The sequence below is a fragment of the Salarias fasciatus genome, chromosome 22 (genome assembly GCF_902148845.1).
Source record: "Salarias fasciatus chromosome 22, fSalaFa1.1, whole genome shotgun sequence".
NCBI lineage: Eukaryota > Metazoa > Chordata > Actinopteri > Blenniiformes > Blenniidae > Salarias > Salarias fasciatus.
In genome coordinates, this window is record NC_043765.1 from 2,570,504 (window position 1) to 2,594,123 (window position 23,620).

At 43.0% G+C, this 23,620-nt stretch overlaps 2 protein-coding genes across 2 annotated transcripts; one reads left to right on the plus strand and one right to left on the minus strand.

The window, feature by feature from the left end:
• Window positions 1–3,619: 3,619 nt before the first annotated feature.
• psmb2 (proteasome 20S subunit beta 2) lies at window positions 3,620–17,837 on the minus strand. Its single transcript, XM_030121359.1, has 6 exons — window positions 17,620–17,837; window positions 16,738–16,860; window positions 15,469–15,539; window positions 5,500–5,662; window positions 5,352–5,401; window positions 3,620–3,854 (listed from the first exon to the last, which is right to left on the minus strand). Exons 1-6 carry the CDS (start codon window positions 17,708–17,710, stop codon window positions 3,753–3,755), a joined length of 600 nt encoding a protein of 199 aa, XP_029977219.1. The 5' UTR covers window positions 17,711–17,837; the 3' UTR covers window positions 3,620–3,752.
• A 253-nt stretch (window positions 17,838–18,090) lies between these two features.
• On the plus strand, window positions 18,091–20,162 carry cdca5 (cell division cycle associated 5). Its single transcript, XM_030120847.1, has one exon. The coding sequence runs from the start codon at window positions 18,136–18,138 to the stop codon at window positions 18,907–18,909; it is 774 nt and encodes a 257-aa protein (XP_029976707.1). The 5' UTR covers window positions 18,091–18,135; the 3' UTR covers window positions 18,910–20,162.
• Window positions 20,163–23,620: the final 3,458 nt, after the last annotated feature.

The window sequence follows — 23,620 nt, forward strand, 5'->3', positions numbered from 1 at the left end:
CTCTCACTGTATTTAACCGGGGGGACGAACGCGAGCCGCCTCATTCCGACTACCTGCCTTATCGCCACCCTCTCCCTCTCCTCCCATCTCATTACCCTCCTGTGTCACACCCCCCCCCATCTCCCTCTCAGTAACCTAACCCCCCCACCTCGCTCCACCACCCCTCTATCTGACACTCAGCGGGCCGCTCTCCATCTCTCCCTGAGCCTCCAGGCAAACATATGCTGCTCTTCCCGTCAGATTCCGGTGTGTTTGAGAGAGGAGGGATTGTTTAATGTTTATTAATCACCTGTCTGCGGTGCAGACACACACACACACACACACACACACACACACACACACACACACACACACACACACACACACACACACACACACACACACACACACACACACACACACACACACACACACACACACACAGAGTGATGTTGGCCTGATTTCTCTTTCCAGCTGCGCTCCAGCGAGCTCATTTACAGTAACGAAAACTAAGACAATAATTTCAGGAGTGTTTTATCAAAGAATACATATATATATTATACACAAACACACACACACACACCTATCAAAAGACTAATAACTAAGTACTTTTAAAGAAACTTGATTTTGAAAGAAAAGTTGTGAAAGTGTTAAAAGACAAATGTGTTTCTGGTGTTGTTCATTTGTCTTAATTAATAGTTTAAAAAAATAACACTAGTATTTTTAAATATATTGTAACTTCACAGTACTTGTTCATGACCTTTTTTGTTCTATATGTATAGGAATGTTTTTATTTGCTCTACATTACATGATACTAAACTTTAGGGTAAGAGTCATATGGTGAACAATAAAAAAGTTATTTAATTTCATGAAAGGAAATAAAGCACAAAATCAATAACATTCTAAATATTTTTTGTCACTTGAATTTTATTCTGTACCGTTTCTTAAAATAGAAAAACAAAAAGGATTATTCTTTTCTTACATGTGGGTGTTGGAAATCAGTTTTATAGTTAAGAAATATTATAAATACTTCACATTGTGATGATTTTGATTGTGCTAATTAAAATAAATAAGGAAATCTTATTTACTTCAGGGTTTTTTTGTCTAGGCAAGAGCCCTATGTGTTTCTACTTTTCCAATAAAAAATCTTAAATGTCTCATTTTTTTTTCTAAACTTTAATTTGACCATGAAATGCCACTCTTGATATTTCACCTCAACAGAAAGATTCCCACGGTATTTTATTGTTTCATTTTATATAATCCTATCCAAGTGTCTGGTGATATAAAAGACAATATATTCAGAGATAAATCTCTCTAAAAACAACCACAGCCAGCGGCATTGTCTCTGAATGTTTTGAACAGCAATGAGAAAAGAAAAGAAAGAATGTAAACGATCATATATATACACACACCAGAAAAACTGGATTTTCACATCACTTTATATCGTAAAGTCGATAAACACGATTTTCAACTTCACGGTTCAAAGAAATGAGGACATATGAGTCATCGGCTGTTATACCAGGTTCAGATGAGAAGATAAAGGCCACTTTCACCATTTCCACGTTTTTTATTCTTTAATTAAAGGTGCTGTGCATTCAATTTGTGTAATACTGCGTTTGTGCACTGGGGGCAGTGGTGAGTGACTTTAATTTTTCCAGACTTATTATCAGACCTTCATTCATTGTGATGATGTGAACCTCTTCTTTTCACTGCACTGCAGAATGCGTCACTGCGCCACCTTGTGGTTCCACATGGAATGAAAACTCATTCCTCTGGAAGGGATTTCCTCGTGAAACGAAGACATTTCTTTCAGATAAACCACACATATTGTACAATTAAAGTGTGATATGTAAGTTTACAGTTCACTTTAACTCAAATGAATATAACTATGAGACAATATTATTTTCAAATATCTTCACAACCCTGTCCTACTGCGCTGTAAAATGTTTTCCACCATACCGCAGCCTGCTTAACTCTTGCAGTACTTATTTCCACCAGTAGGTGGTGTGTTGAGTCAGTGAGATGCAGCAGGATAAAAACAAGAGCTGAAGCTTTGCTGTGTTTACACGTTCAGCTGAAACCCCTGGAGGAATTTTCAACTGAACCTGCTTACTTCCCCTCCCACTGAAAAACTATGTAGTTCATATGCCAGGCCACAAGTTGGTGCTGTTTTCTCTTTGTAATGATACCATATAGACAAGTACACAGACAATAATAGGCTATATAAGCAAAACTATTGAAGTGGATGCCAGTTGGGAAGACCATTTACCACGGAAATGGCGTGCAGGAGCAGCAGCAGCGTTTCGTTTTCCGTTGCTTCGTCCATCACTGGTTCCATTGGAGCATCTTCTCACTCTAGCTGCTGTAGGTTTAGAGGTGACTGCCTCTGTGGCCTCTGGATCTCTGACGGTGAACCTGGAGTCTCTGAGGATCTCGCATCTTGAACTGAAGCAGCCTCAGAGCAGCAGTCAGGTTTCTGTTTGGGTCACCAAACGTCACATTTCTCTCTCTCTTCGAATTCAGGCGGCGTCGCGTCAGAAATAAACAGAAGGTGTAGAAAGACATGATCCAGCTCCCGAAGCGTGCCCGGGCTGGGTTTTATCGCCGAGGCTGCTCATGTACACGGTTTGAATCTCAATGAAAACATCTGCACATTGTAGCCTGATTCATTAGTTCTGCAGCTGAAGCCAAATCATGTTGATTTGCTCGAATTGCATCAGAGAGTCGCTCCGAGCAGCTTTTAAAGACCATCCGAAAAGGGGCACGTTGCCGTTACTCACTTCAGGGATCAAAACGGAGAACTCTTTCTGACGTTTTTTTGTGCTTTAACATGAATTAGATTGGTAAAGTTTGATCTTTTATATCCATCTACACATCACAAGGAAAACAATCACACATTCATGCATTGACAGCCAACAGCTGACCTTCATACGGTGAGCAGGAAGGGCAGAACATGAAAACTCCCCACAGAAAGGCTGCAGTCTGGAGTCAAACACAAGTCTCTGCACTGTGATTCAACAGCGCAAACCACTGCACCGACGTGCAGAGGGCGGAGCTGCAGAATTTCCTGTTTATGATTTTGTGTTGTTTCTCTCTGTGATGTTATTTTCCTTTATTTTGAAGGCTTCATATAGTGACAGTAAACCTCTTAATGACTCAATATTTTTACTCACCTGATACTGACCACATGTTCAGGACAGGAAAGAGACAAAACTCATCCATCTGCATGACACATTTACAGTATCCACACACCAAATAAATGAATAAAAATGGACAAGTTATTTCAGAAAAGGGCAGACTGCTCAAATTTTTAGGGATTATTATCAAACTTAAGAAATTCAAAAGTTTTAGTAATAGTAAAAAAAATAAAAAATTGTATTAGTCTGATAATCTTTTTTAATTGCACACACACAACCTGTCAGTTTCTGATTTTTTTCTAATTAAATCCAATAGCTCCTGCATCTAAAACACCAAAATGCACACATATCGTTCTTTTTTTTCTTTTTTTAAATCACACGTGCCCGAGCGAGTGTACATTTCCCAGAAGCCCTCTCACTGAGTACAAGTGTAAAAGTACACAGCCAGGAGGCTGTTCCCTTTTCTCTGAGCCGACACAGAAAACACCACGGGGACAAAGAGCTGGAGTCTCAACGCTGTGTGTCACGTTTTATTGGAGGAGGAGGAGGAGGAGAGGAGGAGCAGGGAGGTCATCGGTACAAAAACGAGGAGGAAGAGAGGCCCGGGGGCGTGGCGGCGGCGGCGGCGGCGAGCGGTCACTTGGTGCCGAGGGTGAGCTTCTCCAGGTCGTGGATGCCCTCCTTGTCAATCAAACGCACGGTGAAGGAGTGCAGGTTGAGGATGAAGCGCTTGTTCAGCTTGGAGAGGGAGACATGACGCGTGTTATTCGCCGCTGTGGGGCGGGCGGAGTGTGATCGCCACACAGCTGCTTCGCGGCTCCCGCTGTTTAGACGCCGCCGACTGATTAGCAGTACGTGTCGGCGTTTTAATCAAGACTCGCACTTTTTCCCTACGTATATAAAAATAATGCTGATTCCTTCTTGTGAAGTCTGCTTTTACCGTCTGATGCCGGTCGACGCACTGACACTGTTTTTAAAACGCTTTCTGACGGTCAGGTTCATTTCAGCAGGTCAAAAACTAACTTTTTTTTTCTTTAATATTGAAATGGTTCAATATTATTTCATTATTTAATGTTTTTTTATTTATAAATTGCAGTGAAAATGTTTAACTTGCCTCTGAAACAATTTATCGATATGAGTTTGATTTTCTTTGAGCATTTTCTATAAAGGTTAAGATTTCTTTTCTGTCAACTCTTTAAAACGACAAAGTCCAGGAGAATCTGGACCTTGACCAGGAGAATGTGGACCGGGAGTCCCGACACTCCGGACTGCTCTTACTGTCCTACTGAGCATGTGCAGAACTGCCCTTCACTACGGCCGTGGCCGTTACAATGGAACTAATGTGTTTTCAAATAGTTGTGTTTTCAGGGAATCTGAGCACCGTTGTCATGGAAACGGACACTGAAAATGCAACAAAAGTTTTTTTTTTTTGTTTGTTTCAACTCGGGATGGGTACCGTTCACATCTGGACCGACACGGTACCGATTCCACGGTACCAGTTTTCAGTACTTTTGTGTGTTTATGTGGTAACAAATGCTAATTTGCTGCTTCTGGCTGCAGACAAGTCGCTAATGGGTGCTAGCTTGCTAACGCTGCTGAATGCAGGAGCTGTAGCCGTAGATCTGAGGCTGGTCGCCCCTCAGCCTGGAGACAAATCTTGTTCTTAACCCGGAGCTTCCAGATTACAAGTTTTCCTGCAGAATGCATCGAATTTTGAAAAGTTAAGCCATACTTTAACGCACTTCCTAGTCACGCCTGCTTTGTGGACATGCTAGCTACTGACAGCACTATGATCTTGTGCATGCAATGCTTCAGGTCCGGCATGGAAAATCTCCTACTCTTCCACTCCATCAGTCACAAGGATGCATTCAGGTACCGTTTGATTTTACATCAATCAAACAATAATCGGTACTCACTAGTACCGAAGGAATTCGGTCAGTACCGATAAAACTACTGATTTCGGTTCACATCCCGAGTTTCAACTTGAAAACGAAGTTTAAACGGGGCCTTAAATGAATCTTTACTTAAATGCTCATTTATTTACCTGATCAAGTATTTAGTTTTTGTGATCTTTTTCTGGCTAGTTTAGTGGACAACAAGCTACTTTACTGACTTATTTACTCGATTCCTCACTAACTAGTTCTACTTTTCTGACTTTGTAGAAACTATAAAAGCTTTTTAAATGTGAGAAATGATTAAACTGGGTGAACTTGTGATGCGGTAACACCTCCTCACCTCCTCGATGCACTTCTTCAGCAGATCGGCCGCCTCGTCTCGAGTCAGATCTACAACAGAAAGCGACAGAACCTCCATCAGACCGGAGCGACGGCAGTGTGAATCAGCTCCGGAGCGCTCCAGTCCCATGATGCATCTCTGTGCCGACCTGGTCTGTAGTATCGGTCGAGGATGGACAGCGTGAGGAAGGCGCCGTAGCCGTGGGCGGCGAAGGGGGCTTTGGCCAGCGAGGACAGGTAGTCCATGTAGTAGAGGCCCGGACCGTCTGCGTCATCGAAGCCCGCCAGCAGCAGGTTGACGTGGTACGGAGTCTGGACAGGAGGAGGAGGAGGAGGATGAAGACTCTGGGGTTTCAAACCATGCATCTCATTTCTGAAAGAACTCTTTATTACAAATCAGGATAAATAAAAACACAATCTAATCAGCAAACAAGCTGCTTTCTTTCACTCAAACTCTTCATAATGAGCATTTGTCTCAATATTTCTGCAGATTTATCAGCAGAAGAATCAATCAATTAACCGTTAGAAGCTGCTGGAGGAACAAAATCTGCTAAATCAGGCTAATCTTTCATCAACTTTAGGGACAAAAGTAAGAACAACTTTGCATGATGTGAAACAATGGTGCAAAAAACAATTTCCATTCTTTCAAAACACTTAAAAGTGAGCAAATCCTCAATGCTTGTGCGGAATCCAGGAGGTTTTTTCAGCAGAATGGTGAACAATCCGTGTTTCGGTGCAGGAGCAGCAGAACCGAAGTGACTGAGAGTCACATGTAAACACGGAGTGATCCGTTTACCGTCTGCACTTAAAGAGTCGCTGCTTCTCACCAATTAGAGGTGAGAACGTTCGGTAGAGGCTGCCGAGCGTCCCTGGAAATAGAAACCAGAAGTACAACTTTTCGACGGGGCGCAGACGAGCGGCGAGGTGGGTGGGGTGGATGGCGAGGTGGGTGGGGTGGATGGCGAGGTGGGTGGGGTGGATGGCGAGGTGGGTGGGGTGAATAGCAGGGTGGAGAAAGCGCGGCAGGACACTGGAGGAGGCGGCTGCGCTCTGAACCACGGCGTCACCAGCAGTGTGACATCTGCTGGAGTCGCGAGCTTCATCACTCCCCCTCCCCCTCCTCCTCCTCCCCCTCTCCCCCTCCCTCACCCTCACCCTGTGCCCTGGAGTCACGCCAGGGCTCATTAAAACTTCTAAAGTCGTTTCTCTTGCCCCTTCCCCCCCTCCTCCCCCCTCTGCCTCCTTTCAAATTACATCTTTTACGCTCGCAGCCTCCTCTTCCTTCTCCCTTCTTCCCGCCGCCTCCTGCTCTAAAACAACTTGTGGCCTGAATTCTGGAGCTTTGTGATTAAAACGCGACACTTTCTTTCTGAGCCGACCTGCGCCACACCTGCCCTCCCCTGTTTGCCACCGGGGTAAATAGGATCCCCGCGGAGTTCGCTTTAGTGATTTAGCTTAGTGTTAACCAACCACACACACACACACGCACACACACGCACACACGTATGTGTGAGAAAGAGAAACAATGTGTTTGTGAGGGCGTGACTCTCAGGATGAATATCTTAATGTGTGTGTGCTTTGACTCCTCTGTGGGCCGTGAACCCCCCAGTGGTATCACTCCCCCCCCCCCCCCCCCCCCCCCCCCCCCCCCCATACACACACACATCCACACACTCTCGCACCCCCCCACAGCTGTCTCAGTGGTAACAATGTAACAATAATACGGCCCGGCGTGATAATAACCCTGGCTCGGCTTCCCCGTGCCACCTCGGAGGGAGGCAGCCACCTTGTTAACCCCGCCGCCACCTGAACTCACACCAAACAACACGCCGGCTTCTGCCCCACCTCACCCCGCCCACCTCACCCCGCCACACCCTCACTATCAAGAAAAACACATTTCCTAACCATACCCCTCTCTCTCCTCCACCTCACTATTTACTCATTTCATCTTCACAAAAAGTTAATTGTTCAAGTTTTACCATTTTATCAAGAATCTAGTCAATGTTGAAGAAGAATGACTCCATTATTCTAAATTAAACTCTTAACTGCGGTGGGTTTCAGTTCACAACGAAGTTATTTGTTATCAAATAAGATCAATTTCCCAATAAAAAGTCCGTCATGCGACTTCTTCACTCGCAGCCACAACAGTTTATGAGATCCGTGACATTTAAGAGCGGTTTTAAAAAGTTAGCATGATAAAATATATTAAGCCAGCTTTGTTTGGTGCTGTTGTTGTTTGGTGTTATATCGGTATCTCCCATAATTTAATGAGTTTGAACAATTTACTCTGGGTGAAAATGACCTTTAAGCCCCCAGAAGGCGTGAAAACACCACATTAAATATGACTGGTTGTACGATCTGCGGCTCCTCGCCTGTAAAAATGCGATCACGAGCTTTATTTTGAAATGTTTGGTTACATACTGCAGATGTAACACCGTCATAAAGACTCAACTAAAAACATGTTGAAATGTATGACATACGAGTATTGTGAAGAGGCCGGGTGAGGCCTTGAAGCTACGCTAACCTGCTTCACATTTACCATTAATTTGATATTGATTTTGTCATTTAAAGCTAATTTAAGAAAAAAAAAAAAAACTGTTTTGGCTGTGAGACAAATTAAGGTCAGGCTGCTAAAAAACTCATCCCCAAACTCTCCTGGTGTACGTTCCAGTACACCCCCACCCCCTCCCCCCTCCCTCACCCTATTTTTGCACCCTGCCCCGGGGTATGTTCTCTTTATTGGCATTTCTCCTCAATCTGCTGTATTAATTGTTCATCTGTGCAGGAGCAGGGGAGCCGCCTGCAATATGGCGCCAGTAATTATTTGTGCCCACTGTGTGCCCGCGCTCACAAAACATGTTGGGGGAGCGGCGTGGAGCCAGCTGTAGATCGCCGCGGCGCCCGGCCGCTAAAACTGTTGCGGACCGCAAGACGTTCCCCGTGTCGGCAAAGAGCCACACCGGAGAGAACCGCAGGCCTGCCGTCAGCGTTCAGAGAATGAAGAGGAACATGTAATAAATGCAGGACAAAACTAATAGATAATCAATTAACACGCGCAGAATCAAACTGCATCAAGCAGAAGAGTAACAGGTGCTTCCTCATCAATACACACCAGGAAGTCAGTGAAGAGTTACTTTGTAGTGGGATTACTGGATGTAATATGATTAGCGCCAGCTGGTGGGGGCTGTGGGAGGAAACTGGATACTACCCGGAGCAAACCCCCACAGGGAGAACATGCAAACTCCACACAGGAAAAAAAAACCCAGCTGGGATTAGAATCCAGACCTTCTGGCTGAGGCCAGAGCGAGAACCACTTCCCCGCTCTGAAAACGGCGGTCCGAGACTATGAAAACGGAAGTTTCAGAAAGCAATCCGAATTGGTTTCCATGGAAACGGGAACGGAAACGCAACTTTTCTACAACACTTAAAGGTGGAGAATGCTGCTGCCACACCGCAGCAATAATAAACAGTTGTTCTCCATTGTTTTCAGCGTTTCTGAACGTTGTTTTCACAACGTCCCCGTTTAAACATGAAACGTTTCAGAGAGCAAGACTAAACTAAGCTAAACCGATGTGTTTTCACATGAAACGGCCTCGATGACTGTAGGCGCGATATATCTGGCTAACAATGCTAATAAACCCTGGTATGGTGTGCTGGGTCGGGATGAATTATGCTAATGCTACCTAGCTGTGGCTAACAGAGGAATGGATTGGTAGCTTAGCCGCGTCTGACTCGATTTATGTTCATGTTATCAGGATGGAGAAAACATAAAAGAGGTTGATCAGTAACAGGATGGCGTATCTGGCTAGGTTATGCTAATGCCACGTAGCTGAGGTAAACAACTCTGGAGCGTCATGAAACCCAACCGTGCTTGTTTACTGCGCAGTCTGAAAGCTCCTATCTGTGGTTAACCTCATGTTAGCATGCTGCACCGTCTATTAACTTAATGAGTTTTCATCGTAAGCGAGCAAATTAAAGGCAAAAAATGCACGAGGGCGGAAAGTCAGTCCAACAGGAGCTGCGCCGACGCCGGCTGAAAGCTGGAGCTGCTGCGAGCTTCATGTGTATCATTACTGCCGTGCAGGCGGCAGACCCGAGGCCTCAGGTGATCGCTGCTCCTCTCTCGGTTCCTCTGAAGCCGGAGCGAGCGCGGGGCTCCAGAGGTTAGCGGGGTTGTTTTTCTGAGCGGCGGCGCTGGTACGAGTGCAGCGGTGTGGTTCACTCCGAGCCGACATGCTCTGCTGACTCCGGCTGACTGCGCCTCCCGGAGGTCTGCGGTCTCCGGGGGGGGGAAAAAAACGACATCTCTGCGTCTGTAATTCCTCCTGCAGGAATAAGGCCGTCAGAATTAACTCTCCACCGCCGATTCATTTATCAGCCAGCGCTTCTTAACCCAGGGCTCCGGCCGTGGCGGCGGCAGCACACTGTACGGCTTTTTGGTGGGGTAGCAGGACGATTAAAAAAAAAAAAAAAAGACATCAGATCATTATCTGCTCTTTCTGTCTGGGCTGAACTGTAATCTGTGATGATTGAATCAGATTAATTAAAATATTCCCCTCAGATGAGGATGGGGAACCGTTTCTGGACTACGGGCACTTTTTTTAAAACATTTAATTTTGTTCCAGTCCGCCAAGTGCCTCAATCTATGTCTGAGAAGTAGGCCCGGGAGGTCAAAGTTCAACCAGAATATACATCCTGCATGCTGAGAGAGATTTTTTCCTCCCCTCTAACAACTACTGATAAAGTTTGTCATTATTCAGCATAAGAAAGAAACGATTTCACAGAGAAGAGTCCACCGTGTGTCAGAGCAGGAAACCACTTCGGATCGTTTCATGCTTCACATTATGTTAAAAAAAGGGGGGGAATAAAGTCATCTACCACTGCTGGAACTGTGACGCTTCTGCTCATCTGTTCACTGACGCTTATTTCAACAAAATCATTTCAGCTTTAATCAATTCTTACATTTTTTAGATTGAAAATTCCATCTGGAATCAGTTTTCATTGCTATTTGCTGAATATTTGTGTTTTTATAAAGTTTGTTTTCAGTAACAAAACCAAGCAGTTTAGCTAGCATAACTACACACTGTTATTATTATCATATCAAATTTGTTCAGTATTACTGTATCACTGAATTTAATTATTTAATATCTTAGTTTTTTTCAGACATCAAACTGCTTGAACATGCTGCAATAACTAAAAAAAAATAATCAATTTTTTCCTCAAAATTTACATTTTTTTTAAAAAAAACTAGTCATATATCAACAATGAAAAAATCTTTAATGTTGATTATTTGCACACAGTTGGTTTAAACTAAAAAAGGTTCAACAGTTTTCAGTGAATACATTTTAAAAAAATCTATTATAATATTCAAAATTTGAGAATATTGCATTTGTTTAATTACAGTGGAGATAAATCTATAGAACAGATTAAAAAAGGTTTGAAATATGTGACTTTGAGTTGTGAAGTATCATTAATCTGGTCTGTTATTGTAATAATTGAGTCTTTAAATCAAAGCTTCATCTTCTTCAGCGTTCTAAAAACCCTGATTTCAGAAACCATCAGATGAGCAGCTTCTTGAAAGAGGAACAGAAGCGTTCAGGCGTCTTTACTTATTCCTGCTTTAAACAAGAAATCTGTTTATACAACATGATTTGCAAGTGTCCTTGTGCTCCTGCGGTGGATGAATGCGAGAGCAGCGTAGCTGCAGGAAGGTGTGGGCTGCAGCGCAGAAAGTGCTGGAGCTTCAGTTTTCCGAGCTTCACTCCTGAGAGCGCGGCGGCGGCGGCGGCGGCGGCGCTGCAGCGAGGCGAGGCGAGGCGAGGCGAGGCGGCTTCATCACCGTGAGGCACCAGCACAACCCGACGCAGGCATGAATATGAATGCTATCCTCCGCAACAGGCGCCGCAACCTTGACTGGATGGAGACGATCCTGATCCTGTGTGTGTGTGTGTGAGAGTGTGAGTGTGTGTTGTCTGCTGGGCCTGCCGCTCCCCCCTCCCTCCCTCCCTCCCTCCCTCCGGGACCTCCAGCGCCGCCCTCCTCCTCCCCTGCCCCCCTATCCCCCGTTCGATGTGTCCCACATTCCCTGCTCTGCCACACTAATTGTTTTTTGTAATTATTTTCACCCTCCTGCTATTGTGACAGGCAGCGGCTGCACCGCTCGCAACAAATTAGAGCAGCCAGACGCCGACGAGCAACACGCGGCCACAACGCGTCCGCGTCCACGTCCAGGGTTAAAATTAGCGGCGTTCTGTTTGGATCCGCGTGAGACCGTGGGGAAGAGGAACCCGGTTTAAAGCCAAACGATCATTGATTATCACACAGGGGTCAAAAGGGCAGCCCGAGAGTCGCGGCTAACGTTTAGCGCAGAGCGCTACAGGGAGGAAACCGTTCTCTGCAGCTCAGCGTCGTCCTCCTCCTCTCAGTGAGAAGCCAAAGGGACTTTTCCAGGAAATACAGAGTCAAAACCGAAAGTTGCACCACTTTAGTGAATCTCGACTACTGAGTGAAACAGGAAACATTCGCCGAACACAACTGAAAACCGCGGCGTCGGCGGATCGCGAAGTGGAGCTGACTGGACATCATTCACCCAGAGACACTGGAATCACGTGATTAAAGAAGCTTTTAACTCATCTTCAAGCTTTATGCTGAAGTCTCCGTCTTTGATCAGCGTTAAACTGACCCTCGAGTTTCTAAGAGAGAAATTCTAAGTCGGATTTAACAAAGATCTCTGGATTGATTTTTCAGTTCGATCGGGTACAAGTTGACCGATGATCAACATTTTCTAACTCCTCCGCGATCCATGGTTGATCAGTGTATTTATGTTTGGCGACCCTGTTTTACTGGGTAATTTTTTTCATATGACGTAAATATACTTAGAAATGCTTCATATGTCTGATCAATGTTACTTTCCTGATATTGATTAAAGCTAAATCAGCTGTTTCAAAATGGAACTTTCAGCTTTAGGTGTCGTATTATTTGCCTACAGAAACAGGAACCAGATCAGAAACGTGTCAAGATGGGTGGATCACTGGCAGACTGCAGTTAAAATAAGACTTAACCATCTCTCCTTCGCCTAATCTATGAACTCATCAAACACAAACAGGAAAAAAAAAAAACAAAAAAACAATGTGACCTCAATACATAAAGAAGCCCTGGTTCTGGTTTGGAAGCTACCACAAAAATAAAAAGTGAGCAGAAGAGGCTGGAGCTGGAGGCTCAGGTGCTGTGAGGACGTCTCTGGGGAAAACAAACCTCAGTCACCCTCCAACAACAGGCCGACTGGAGAACCTGCTCTGTCAGAGAGGATCTGCCGGCTGAGAACGTTCCACGTTCCCCGCTCCACGTTCCCCGCTCCACACTGCTCTGCAGCTGCATCACAGGCGGGTCACGCCATCCAGCCAAACACCAGGGCCTTTAAACTCCTTTCTCCACGCAGAAAACACTGAATTCCCAGCAGGAAGTGGAGGAGAGGGAGGCGAGGGAGGCGAGGGAGGCGATCCGGCGCGGCGGACGCTCCTCCTTCAACCGGGTGGAATTAGCTGCTGATTTTTATCAGTCGTTCCCTAAAGCCAAACGAGATTGCAAATGCTGGCGGAGGAGCTGTAATTAATTTAAAATAGAAATTAAAATATTTATAAGTGTGTTCGCTCATTACTCGGGGATGAATGTGCTCAAATGAGAGGGTGACCACCGGTACGCCGGATTAATGAGTGGAATCAGAGAATATACGGAGAGACGCACAGGTAGACATGTCGAGAAAGACGACGAGGGGAAGATGGCAGGCAGCAGATGGCTGGTGTTTTCACTCACATTTACATTTCAGGGGTGTGTTGGGCTTGTTATCTGTGAATAATAATGTCTGTATTTGTTTGCCTACGAGCTGCACAGACTCAGAAATCACACAGATCAGTGTTTAGAACAACAACCGGTGCAGGCGACACACTGCTCACCTGCTTCCCTCTTCTTCTTGGACCCAAAATCTAATGAAATGTTTATGATCACTTGGACTTCTTTTTAACGTTTAATGCCAGATAAAAAAAAAAAAAAATAAAAATACATGGGATAAAGTGCCCATTCAGCCAATTTCAGACTAGCTTTTCTAACTCGAGGCTAATCTATTCACCAGACTGACTTAAAGTTTTTAATCTCATCCTTACATTAAACTTCCCCAAAAAAATATCTGTTTTTTTAAAAGGCGTTTTCAGAAGACTTTTGGTTTTTCATCACAAAAATAAAGTGACTCTGATAAATTCACTGCTGTGAAGTAAAGCAGATCAGGGGCGTCGAACATGAGACCAACACGCTCCGATCAGACCAAACCGCCGAGCAAATTGGAAACATTTCTACAAAAACACTCATTTTTTAAACGTGGTTTTTAAGAGTAGCCAAAACAACAAAGCCACACGATCAGGGTCTAAAAACTCCCACAATGCAACAGTTATAGGAGATGTTTTAAGTACATTTCAACATTGAAAACTGAATGAAGTGACGCTGAGGTACAATATAAAGAACCTTAAATTTATATTTATGTAAAATGAAGAGCAAAAGGAAAACGCTACCGTTATTACCTCCGCCAAGGAGGTTATGTAATCACGTCGGTTTGTTGGTTGGTTTGTTAGCAACATTTCGGAAAAAGTTATGGACGGATTGCAATGAAACTTTGTGGAAAGGTGGGTCTTGGGCTAACTTAGAATCCATTAAATTTTGGTGACGATCCGGATCACTGTCTGGATCCGGGAATTTTTTAAAGGATTCTTTATCATTGAGAGACAGGGCAGTCTTTGACATAGTTGGGCATAACTCAACAATAAATGACAAGGGGGCTTAGCAAAAAATTACAGTGTCAGTTCTTCAATGAGTCTAACAGATATCAGCTGCTGATCCAGATCACGGAAGTATTCCGGACACCAGGATCCAGAACAGACAAAAACAGGGGGATTCCGGAGTGTCAGTCACTGTGAGGAAACACTGAGATATGAACAAGCAGCAAACAGCTTTCTCCCAGACACTGTTTGTGTTGGGGGGGAAATAAAATGTTTTTTATTATATATGGTGTTCTTATTGTTGTTGGCAACTGATTTGAGCTGTGGCGGAGGTCTGCGCTCTCTGAGTGCCAAATTCTAGTTCTATCTGGCTTAGCATCTAATTTTATTAAAATACTAAAACAATGTGTAGAAAACTGAATCTGTGTATTTGAGGCTGTTTTTTTTCCAGTCTGCCTCATCCGAAAGATGTTAAAGCGAAATGAAAAAGAGGAAGAAAAAAAAAAACGCTTTCTACAACTTAACATTCTCCCCTCTTGTTTTATTGGATACTGAAAAATACTGAGTGAGTGAATGTTTCCGGGGCTTCGGGAATAAAGGTTACGATCACGGCTTTATGTGAGTGAAGCTATTTAACGGCGCCCAGAGTGAAGAGGCGAACACTCAATTAAGGCCGGTGCCGAGAGGAACGCGCTGCCTCAACGGCAACAAATGGAAAAGCAAACAGAGGAATAAACAATCAAAAGGACATTTTTTTCCTAACTGATGTGTCATGTGGTGCGTGAAGGATCGAACTCCCTTCACTTCATCTCTAAACAGAAAAATTAGGTTTCATACTTCATTCATTTGAACCCGTTACTACATCAGCATTGTATCCTCTGTTCCCGATATTGATAAAAGTCTAAACGCACTGAAAATCTGATCACTTTATGTCCATAAATGAGAAGTTAGAGTGGCTCTCGGGACTTCTCACATTTAGAACATGAGTTATAAACACTCACGACACACTGATCAATTACTCGACAGACATAAAAACCTCAGCAAAGTGTTAACTGGTGATTCTGTTTGAGACAGAATCGTTTGTGTGACTGAAAATAAAATCCAAAGAATAGAGAGAATTAAGTGCAATAAAACCGTTAATTGGCTGTATTTCATATTTACCCTATGAGAGGAAAAACATCTAATCTACAGGGGAACTGATCGATCCAGCACTGTGGGAATCCGGCTGGTGCTCACTAAATTGGTTCACCAAAAAAAAACAAAAAAAAAAACTTTTGGTTCTTATCAGAAGTGTGAAATAATAAAGTGTGAAGGTTGGATGTGTTGAAAAAGGTAAATGAAAAGGAAAGTCACCCTGCTTCTCAGGTAGTCTGCCAGGTTCTTTCTCGTGAAGTTTGCTGCTGCTGCTGGACTGAGCTCGTAACCTGGAAAAGACCAAAACAACAACAAAACACCCATATAGATTAAATTAATACAAGTTTAAGAGCTTCAGGCTGGAGCTCAAGATGTTGAAATAAACCTGCTTCATCAAGATTTTTTTTTACTTCTTCCTAGTATTTGTTCATGTGTCATTTAGATTTCTGTGATTTATTTTGTTCAATTACATATCTTTTATTTTCTTTATAATGCATCAAATCACAGATGTGTGTTGGCATTGTTTATTTTAATTTCTGCGAAAAAAGTGAACCATGAGTTTTAAAGTCACATGTCAGTTCAGGAGGGTTAAATGTATGGCTCGAGGGCCAAAACCGGCCCATAAAAGGCTCCAAACAAACAAGAAGTGAGAATTTAAAAAATTAATTAATAAACACTGATTTGTTTGCTACTATCAAACAAGCCTCAAAGCCAAGCTGTCAGTGTCAGTTTGTGTGAAAACCTCAAGAATTTAACAGCTCGTGTTTTTTTTTGTGTGTGTGTGTTTTTACATTTTTCTGTATTTTCCATCAAAAGCTTTCATTAATTAAATTTCGGTTTCTGTCGAGATTGTTCTCATTTTCTGTTATACTTGTTTTTTTTTTTTTTGGAAACAGACATTTTCATCATGTAAACTCTGCACCAACACTAAGAAAAACAAAAAAGTTTCAATCTAAACTTAATTTTGGTGCTATTTTATCAGCCCAGCCTACTCGCGGTGAGCCTCAACTGATACATGTTGGTGACGATTATGTTACTGTATCTTGGAACGCAAGGTGAGTAAAGCAACAGCGTAAAGTCAGTTAAACTGACCTAGTGTCATTTATAAAGTTAAAAAAAAGAAACTAAAACAGAATCTTAGCTCGGAAAACTGGATCAGAGAACTGTCTATTCTCTGGACTAGTGTCAGAGCTTCACTGGAGCTTTACATAAACGTCAGTCAAACATGAACATCACTGGATAAACGTGTTCAATCATCTTTAATTACTTTGTGTTGAGGATAACAACAAGTGTGAAAGGGAAGCTTTACATGAGTGCAGTGAAACCTGCTATAATGCATGAAGACTGTGTAAAAGGCTGAGCTGGGGGGGGGGGGGTATTGAAAATGCTGAAAGCAGAGGAGGACGTGGTGAAATGGGAGGATGGAGATGTTTGCAGATGACCTCTTCTCCTGGGGGGTGGCATCATCACATTCAAGCTTCTGCTCACCGTTCCGCATTTTGTAGAGCTGCACGTTTTTCTGGATGTACTCTGCAAACTGCACCGTGTCTCCTGCCTCTCCAACACACAGCATCAGAATCTTCTCACTCAGTTTGAACATTTTGTCATAGTCTGCAACACAGAAAACACAAGTTAAGTCTTTCATAACTGAACTTGAGAGTTTCTTACTATCAATATATGGATCTGACTTCAATATTCACAAAGCAGCTAGTTTTCAGAAGATGCTCAGGCATGCAGATCATATTACATTATACAGTTATCATATTATTAACAAGTCAGTACTGATGGAGCCCAACGCAAAGTGGAACCTCCTCAAAGCTTCACGTTAAACTTGTACAGTTAGATATAGGGTAAAACCTTCAGGTAAATAGTGATAGAACAACGCGACAATGCAAATAATTGCTATGCACAAGATGAAATCTATAGAATATCTTCATGAATGCTTGTCAAACTAATAATGATGAGCAACGACAAGCCGAAATTACTTTCACTTTCGAAGTAAGGAACAGACTCGTGTAATTTATCTTAACCTGCACTTACGCTAGAAATGTAAGATGCAAATTCTTGGTTAAAATTAGGTTATTTCACCAATCAGACGTTATCTTAATGGAGAAAAACAACAAATTAGCAAAGATATAGTTATTAAGAAGTAATGGGTCACCGTTAGCATAGCTAGCCCATGATAAACTTTCAACGAGTTGTTACTTGCCTGGTGTGTGTGTACGTTAGAAAAGCATTTCATTGCCACAACATGTATAGAGATACTTATATGCAGAATAGCCCGTGTTTAGTTCATATTAAAATAATAAAAAAATGGCATATTTAATAAACCGGTAGATGTGCTAATGCTAAGCTAACGCGTTGACATACCGTGTTTCATCTGAATAATGCTGCTGGCGGCAACATTATCGGCGGCGACGAGGACAAAATCTGGTCCCTGTATCCCGATTAAATATTCCATTCTGTGCGTGAAGTCTAAAGTGGGAGGTTTATTTAAAAATCTCTGGATAAGTAGACGACAATCAGCCTCGCTTGCGCTGGATTACACAGCAAAAGTTGGAGCGCAGGTTGGTTACGTCACCGGAAAAACAGACATCAATTCTACGCGACAAGAGTGCGACAATTACGAATCCTACTAAAGCTACGCTATGACCCGCCTCTCTCGGTCTGTGATTGGCTAAAAATAATACACTAACCAATCAAACCACGAATAGTAATGAGTACTAGCCAATCAGTGGACGATCATTGCCTCGCCGTAGTAGAATTGGTAAACTCGAGTGTCGGGCGGGTAATTTTGAACGACCTTGCACAAAGTGCTGTCGTCGTGTCTGCCATAGCGGAGATATCTATCAAAACTCAGCCCAGGACGGGTTGTTTGGATCCAAAATGAACGAAGCGACGCCTAAAAGCGTAATGGCGGAGTTTAATAACCTCAGCGGCTCACAGAGACGGCGGTCACCGCGGTTGGCCTCACCTCCGCAGGACACCGTGAAGACAGAGGCCAAAATGGCGCTGGGCTCTGGGGCCGCTAAACGCTTCATCACGGTGAGGAAAATAGTTCCCAGGAAGACGGTGCTGCCTTCGGAGCACGATAAGGAGAACCAGCCGAGGCGCTCTGGGTCGGGGGAGGCCCAGCAGAAGAAGCAGAAGATCTCCACTCCTACAGCTGTCCCGGAGCGCCGCCGGGCCTCCCCCTCTTCATCCCCGGGTGAGAAGAAGAAGAAGGCCGCCGTGATGCCCTCTCCGATCCTCCCCTCCTCTCCGCCGCCCTCCACCAACCCCCCGGTGGACCCAGAAGACGCGGTGTGGTCGCAGAAGGTGCGTCGGTCCTACAGCAGACTCAGCGACAGGTCCCGGGACAGGGACACCCTCTTCGGCTTCGAGAAGCTCCAGACGCCGCAGGTGATGCGCGGATCCCGGCCGGCGGCCCTGGAGCTCTCCGGACCCTTATCTGGGCTGAACTCGTTCACGTCTCTGCTGGAGGCCGAGGACTGTGGCTCGGGTCTGCCGGACCCGGACATCCCCGGAGTGGCGGTGGTGAAGGAGAAGAGGCGGAGGAAGAAGGTGCAGCAGATCGCCTCCGCCGATCTGGACGCCCTGGCGGCCCGCATGAACGCGGAGTTCGAGGAGGCTGAAGGGTTCGAGCTGGTGGTGGAGTGATGGACCTTCATCCTCACACTCAGGAAACTGATGCTTTCTGTCTGTCATCCTGTTAGACTCTCACAGTCACAGCATGTGCATCATGCTGAAAACACCCACACCTTTGTACATGTCCCTGTCTTTCCCCTGTAAATTTTTATCTAACTGCTCTAATATTGTGTGTTTGTGACATAGTGTTAAGTTTTTGCCTTTTAGTCACTCACAGTTATTCCAAACGTGTGTTTTATCTGGATTACATCCACATATGTGACTTCTGATGTACAATTAAGCAGGGATTTGAGGGAATAAGCACCACAGAAAGGTTATATTTCTGTCTCTTAAGGCTAAATTGGCGTTTTAGGAGCTCGTGTTATGAAGGATGTCTCTTCCTGTACACTAAATTGGGATGTGTTGTTTAAGACATGACTGAGAAGCAGCAGATTTAATTCACATCTGTCACCATGAGCGTCTTTCTTGAAGTGAGCATGGTGTGTTATTGTGTTTTTTGAGCTGACAGAAACTTACGGCTGCTTCTCTGTATATTTATTCTTCACTGTTGGGTTTGTTCATGCTGATTTCGAGGTGTTTGTCTTCATAAATATTCATGATTCTTCCTGTTTTTCATCCTCAGAACATTCACATTGTTGTATATTTCAGTCTTTCTCTTGTCAAAGTTGATTGTGTGCATAGAGATCTTCAAAGTGATGCCAAATATGCGATTTCTTATGGTTTTCTTTGATTATATATCGGGTAAAACTAACAGCAATGATGAGGAGGGAACATCAACGTGTTTCTTTTTGGATAAATTGGTATTTTGTAGATTTACTCTTGTGAAAACTGAGAAAAGGCAGATTTAGACAGTACTTCTGAGATGTGTGTCTTGATTTTCCTTTGAAAATGGCTCATTATGACACTTGGAAAGTACCTATAGTGTTTTTCTTGGACTCTTCTTCACCATAAAGGAGGATTGATAGATTACTTTTGTTAATACATGTAAATAAACAACATTTTGTCACCCTAAAGGAGAATTCCCTTCCCATGGTAAATAATAACTTGGTTCTGCATCTATCATCCAGAATGTAATCATTTCCTCTTCTGCACATGATATTGGTCAGAAAGTGTTGAAATGACGGTAGAATGAGGGTTGATGTGGTCGGAGCAGACACACAGCGGTGGTCTCAAGTCGCCGTAAAGAGGCCGACTGAGTGTGTTAAAGGAATACTCCACCCAAAAAACGATTTGGCCTCATTTTCTACTCACCCTCATGCTGAGAAACACTCTGGAGCACTTTTTTGACGTTTCAAATGCAGTTGGAGATGTTTGGGGATTTTCGTTGTCAACAAACAGGGACCGACAGAGCCCGACAGAAAAAATGGTCCATAAAATCCACAAAATGTTCCCATTTTCCTTCATACTGCTCGTCCGCTGTAATCCAAGTGTCCTGAGCGCGTAACGTCCGTAATTAATTCTTAACGAGGTCATTTAGTACATTTTAAGAGCCCAAACAGGGCGCTCTCATACAGCTCCATTGCATGTCTGCGCGCGCACCCTGAACTACGGAAGCCGCGGCAGACCAAGCCAGATGCTTGCGCGCTTTCAGCGACTACTTTTCTAAATTGCAAGCGTAGAAGAAGAAGTTCCGCTGTATATATTCTGCTGTGAGTGACCGAGCTGTGGACAATCACAAAAGTGATTGGCTACTGTTTTAAAGCTTTGAATTCGGTGTCCTGCTGAAAGGGCACAAGCGTGTTGCTTGGTCTGCCGCGGCTTCCGTAGTTCAGGGTGCGCGCGCAGACATGCAATGGAGCTGTATGAGAGCGCCCTGTTTGGGCTCTTAAAATGTACTAAATGACCTCGTTAAGAATTAATTATGGACGTTACGCGCTCAGGACACTTGGATTACAGCGGACGAGCAGTATGAAGGAAAATGGGAACGTTTTGTGGATTTTATGGACCATTTTTTCTGTCGGTCCCTGTTTGTTGACCACGAAAATCCCCAAACATCTCCAACTGCATTTGAATCGTCAAAAAAGTGCTCCAGAGTGTTTCTCAGCATGAGGGTGAGTAGAAAATGAGGCCAAATCGTTTTTTGGGTGGAGTATTCCTTTAACAAGAGGAACGCAGCGATGAGGGTTTTCCTCTGGAGTCACTTCAGGATGTCATTTAAACCAACAGCTCACAGGAAGCTTCCTGCTAACCGAGGCTTCAGCTGCCGGCCCGGGTCTCTGCTCATCGACATCCATACCTCTGTGTTTGATGATACGAAGCTGAGAACAGTGAAAATGTCTTTAAAAGATTGATGAATTACTTCCATGTTGTACCATCCATTGAATGAATGAATTAACTTTTTTCGCTGTAAAAGATAAAGAACAGTGTCTTTTTGCTCTTATTGAATGGGGAGATGCAGACAATCTGATACCCAATTTGCCTGGTTTTGACTTTATACTGTTAAAAATATTGTAAAATGTCAACAATGAATTCCCCACGCCACACCTGCGATGCAGCTTTAAACATCTTGTTGTGATCTAAGTTCATGATCCTCGTGTTTTCAGGGGGTGAAATAAGCAGAACTCACAGTTTTAGAAATTTTCTCCTCTAAAATTGAAACTCCTTTTGGTGAAGTTGTGTTACTAGTCCAGCTATCATCAATACATGCCAGAGTTGCTGTGATTGCTCAGGAAGTTGCTGTTTTTGTTTGATTCACCGTTAAAATCACCTTTTTATATTTGAAAACTTTGACGTGTTTTCTAAATTGAGGCCTTTTTCATGTACTTGTGAAAAGATCAGAAATCAGTCCATCTTTTGTTTAACATCTATAGCTCCCTAAAAAAGCAGGAAATCACTTTTGTGCTGCAAATTGAAGAGATTGCTATTATTCACGATAACAAAGGGTTAACAAGAGATCGGTCTGTCTTCATTAAATGCTCATTAAATTAGCAGAAAATGATGATAAAATGTCCTCTTCACTCCCCAAAGCCCGAAATGCAACTTACAATGTTTTAATTTTCTCCAAACAAGAGTTCACAATGAGAAATATTCAGTTTAATGATGGAATGAAGCAGGAATCCCCATTCTAATGACATTTTTTATGAAATTTCCCTCCCATAAATAAAGGCTTGAACATAACATAACCACAACAGTTCAATATTAATTGACTAATATTAGCTGTAATTAAACAGACTGTATGATAAGCAGCGTTGAAGTCAGGAGAATATGGAAATTATGATAAATAAACCCAGATTTCATCATTTGAATCTCAATTTATGCGAGTTACTGTACAGAATGTCTTCCTGACAAAGAAACGCAAGCTGGAGTCGGATGTTTACCTCCCCTCAGAGCTGTGTGTGTGTGTGTGTCTGTGTGTGTGTGTGTGTGTGTGTGTGTGCTGCAGAGAGGGGGTAAATCCACAATTTGCTCACGCATGTGAAGGTGTGCAGCTCCTGAGTTTTCCTCCTCAGGTCTCATTTCATCTGCACGCCTGCCTTCATTTTGCAGCTCAGACGTTGTTTTTCTACCTTCTTCTTCTTCTTCTTCTTCTTGTTTTTTTTTCTGCAGAGCTGCACACATGGCGCTTTGCTCTTTTTTATGTATATTTTAACAAGATATCTGAGTCTACTTGTCATTACGGGTGAAAGTTGCCGGCAGAGTGAAGGGAGCGGGGTGTGTTTTTCTGCTTTTTTGAGCTGCCAGAATCTGTTATGCAGAACGCTGCTGCCTCCACTTCTGCTTGTTTTTACTGTTCACACTGATTTTCAGGAAGTTTTTCTACATATCTTCATTCCTTTTTTTTTTTTTGTTTTTCTGTGTCACATTAGCATTTTTCCTCATTTCCACTGATTTATTTTGTAATTGTTTATATTTCTTTGTGTTTAAATTGTGGTTATGTGTGTCATTATGTGGAATTAATTTTACATTTGTTATGTTAAAATGAATAAAATGAGTGATTTCTTTTGGATTGCCTTGATTATGTGCACTTTATGTGGCTATAACAAAGTTTTTAAGCTTGAAATGCATGTTTGTGTTGACTTCAGTTTGGCTTTAGACTCATTTATATGAAAAAAATATCATTTCAACAGGATTGTATCATGAGAAAGACACAATTTGTTAAAGTTGAGGCCTAATCCAGCAGGAAAAAGGGTAGATTTCTCCTCATTGTCTGATCTATCTGTTTATGGTTTCTGCTCGTGATGTTTAAAATGCAGAATTACACTGGAAGACTTGTAACCAGGTCATTCCTTTCTGCTGAATCTGCTGGCTTGTTTTCACTGTTGTCACTGATTTTCAGGAAGTTTATGCTCACATACTCATGTTTTTTTTCTCTCTCACCTCTCAAAAACATTCACATTTTTCTATATTTTAATCCTCCTTCTCATGTTAAGTTGTATTATTTGTAGTTGTGTTCGGTTTGTCACTCAAACACTTTAAATTGTGTTTTTTTGTGTCATTATGTGGAAATGATAGTACAGCTTTGTATAAAGATGTTATAGATTGTGTTCGTGTGTTTAAATGGAAACAAGTTAAGTTAAGTTTTGATCCAAACCAGGAAATAAAATCATCCCGGATTGTAACGTGGAGGCTGCTGTAAAACATAATTCAGCAGGAATTGTAGAATTTTCTGTCTGTATTTCTCTTCGTGGGAGAAGAAATTGACATTTTTATCTGTATTGATTGTTTATGATAATGTGAGGCAGTAATCCACAGACGGATCTTCTTCCTGAAATATGTTTTTTGG

What these genes read in the sequence shown, in the direction of transcription:
- psmb2 (XM_030121359.1), bottom strand. Translation starts at nt 17,710, where the DNA reads ATGGAATATTTAATCGGGATACAGGGACCAGATTTTGTCCTCGTCGCC. An exon ending in GCTCTACAAAATGCGGAACG is followed by an intron (nt 15,540 to 16,737) that starts GTGAGCAGAAGC and finishes GGTCTTTTCCAG; the next exon opens with GTTACGAGCTCAGTCCAGCA. An exon ending in CGACCGATACTACAGACCAG is followed by an intron (nt 5,402 to 5,499) that starts GTCGGCACAGAG and finishes TTTCTGTTGTAG; the next exon opens with ATCTGACTCGAGACGAGGCG.
- cdca5 (XM_030120847.1), top strand. Translation starts at nt 18,136, where the DNA reads ATGAACGAAGCGACGCCTAAAAGCGTAATGGCGGAGTTTAATAACCTC.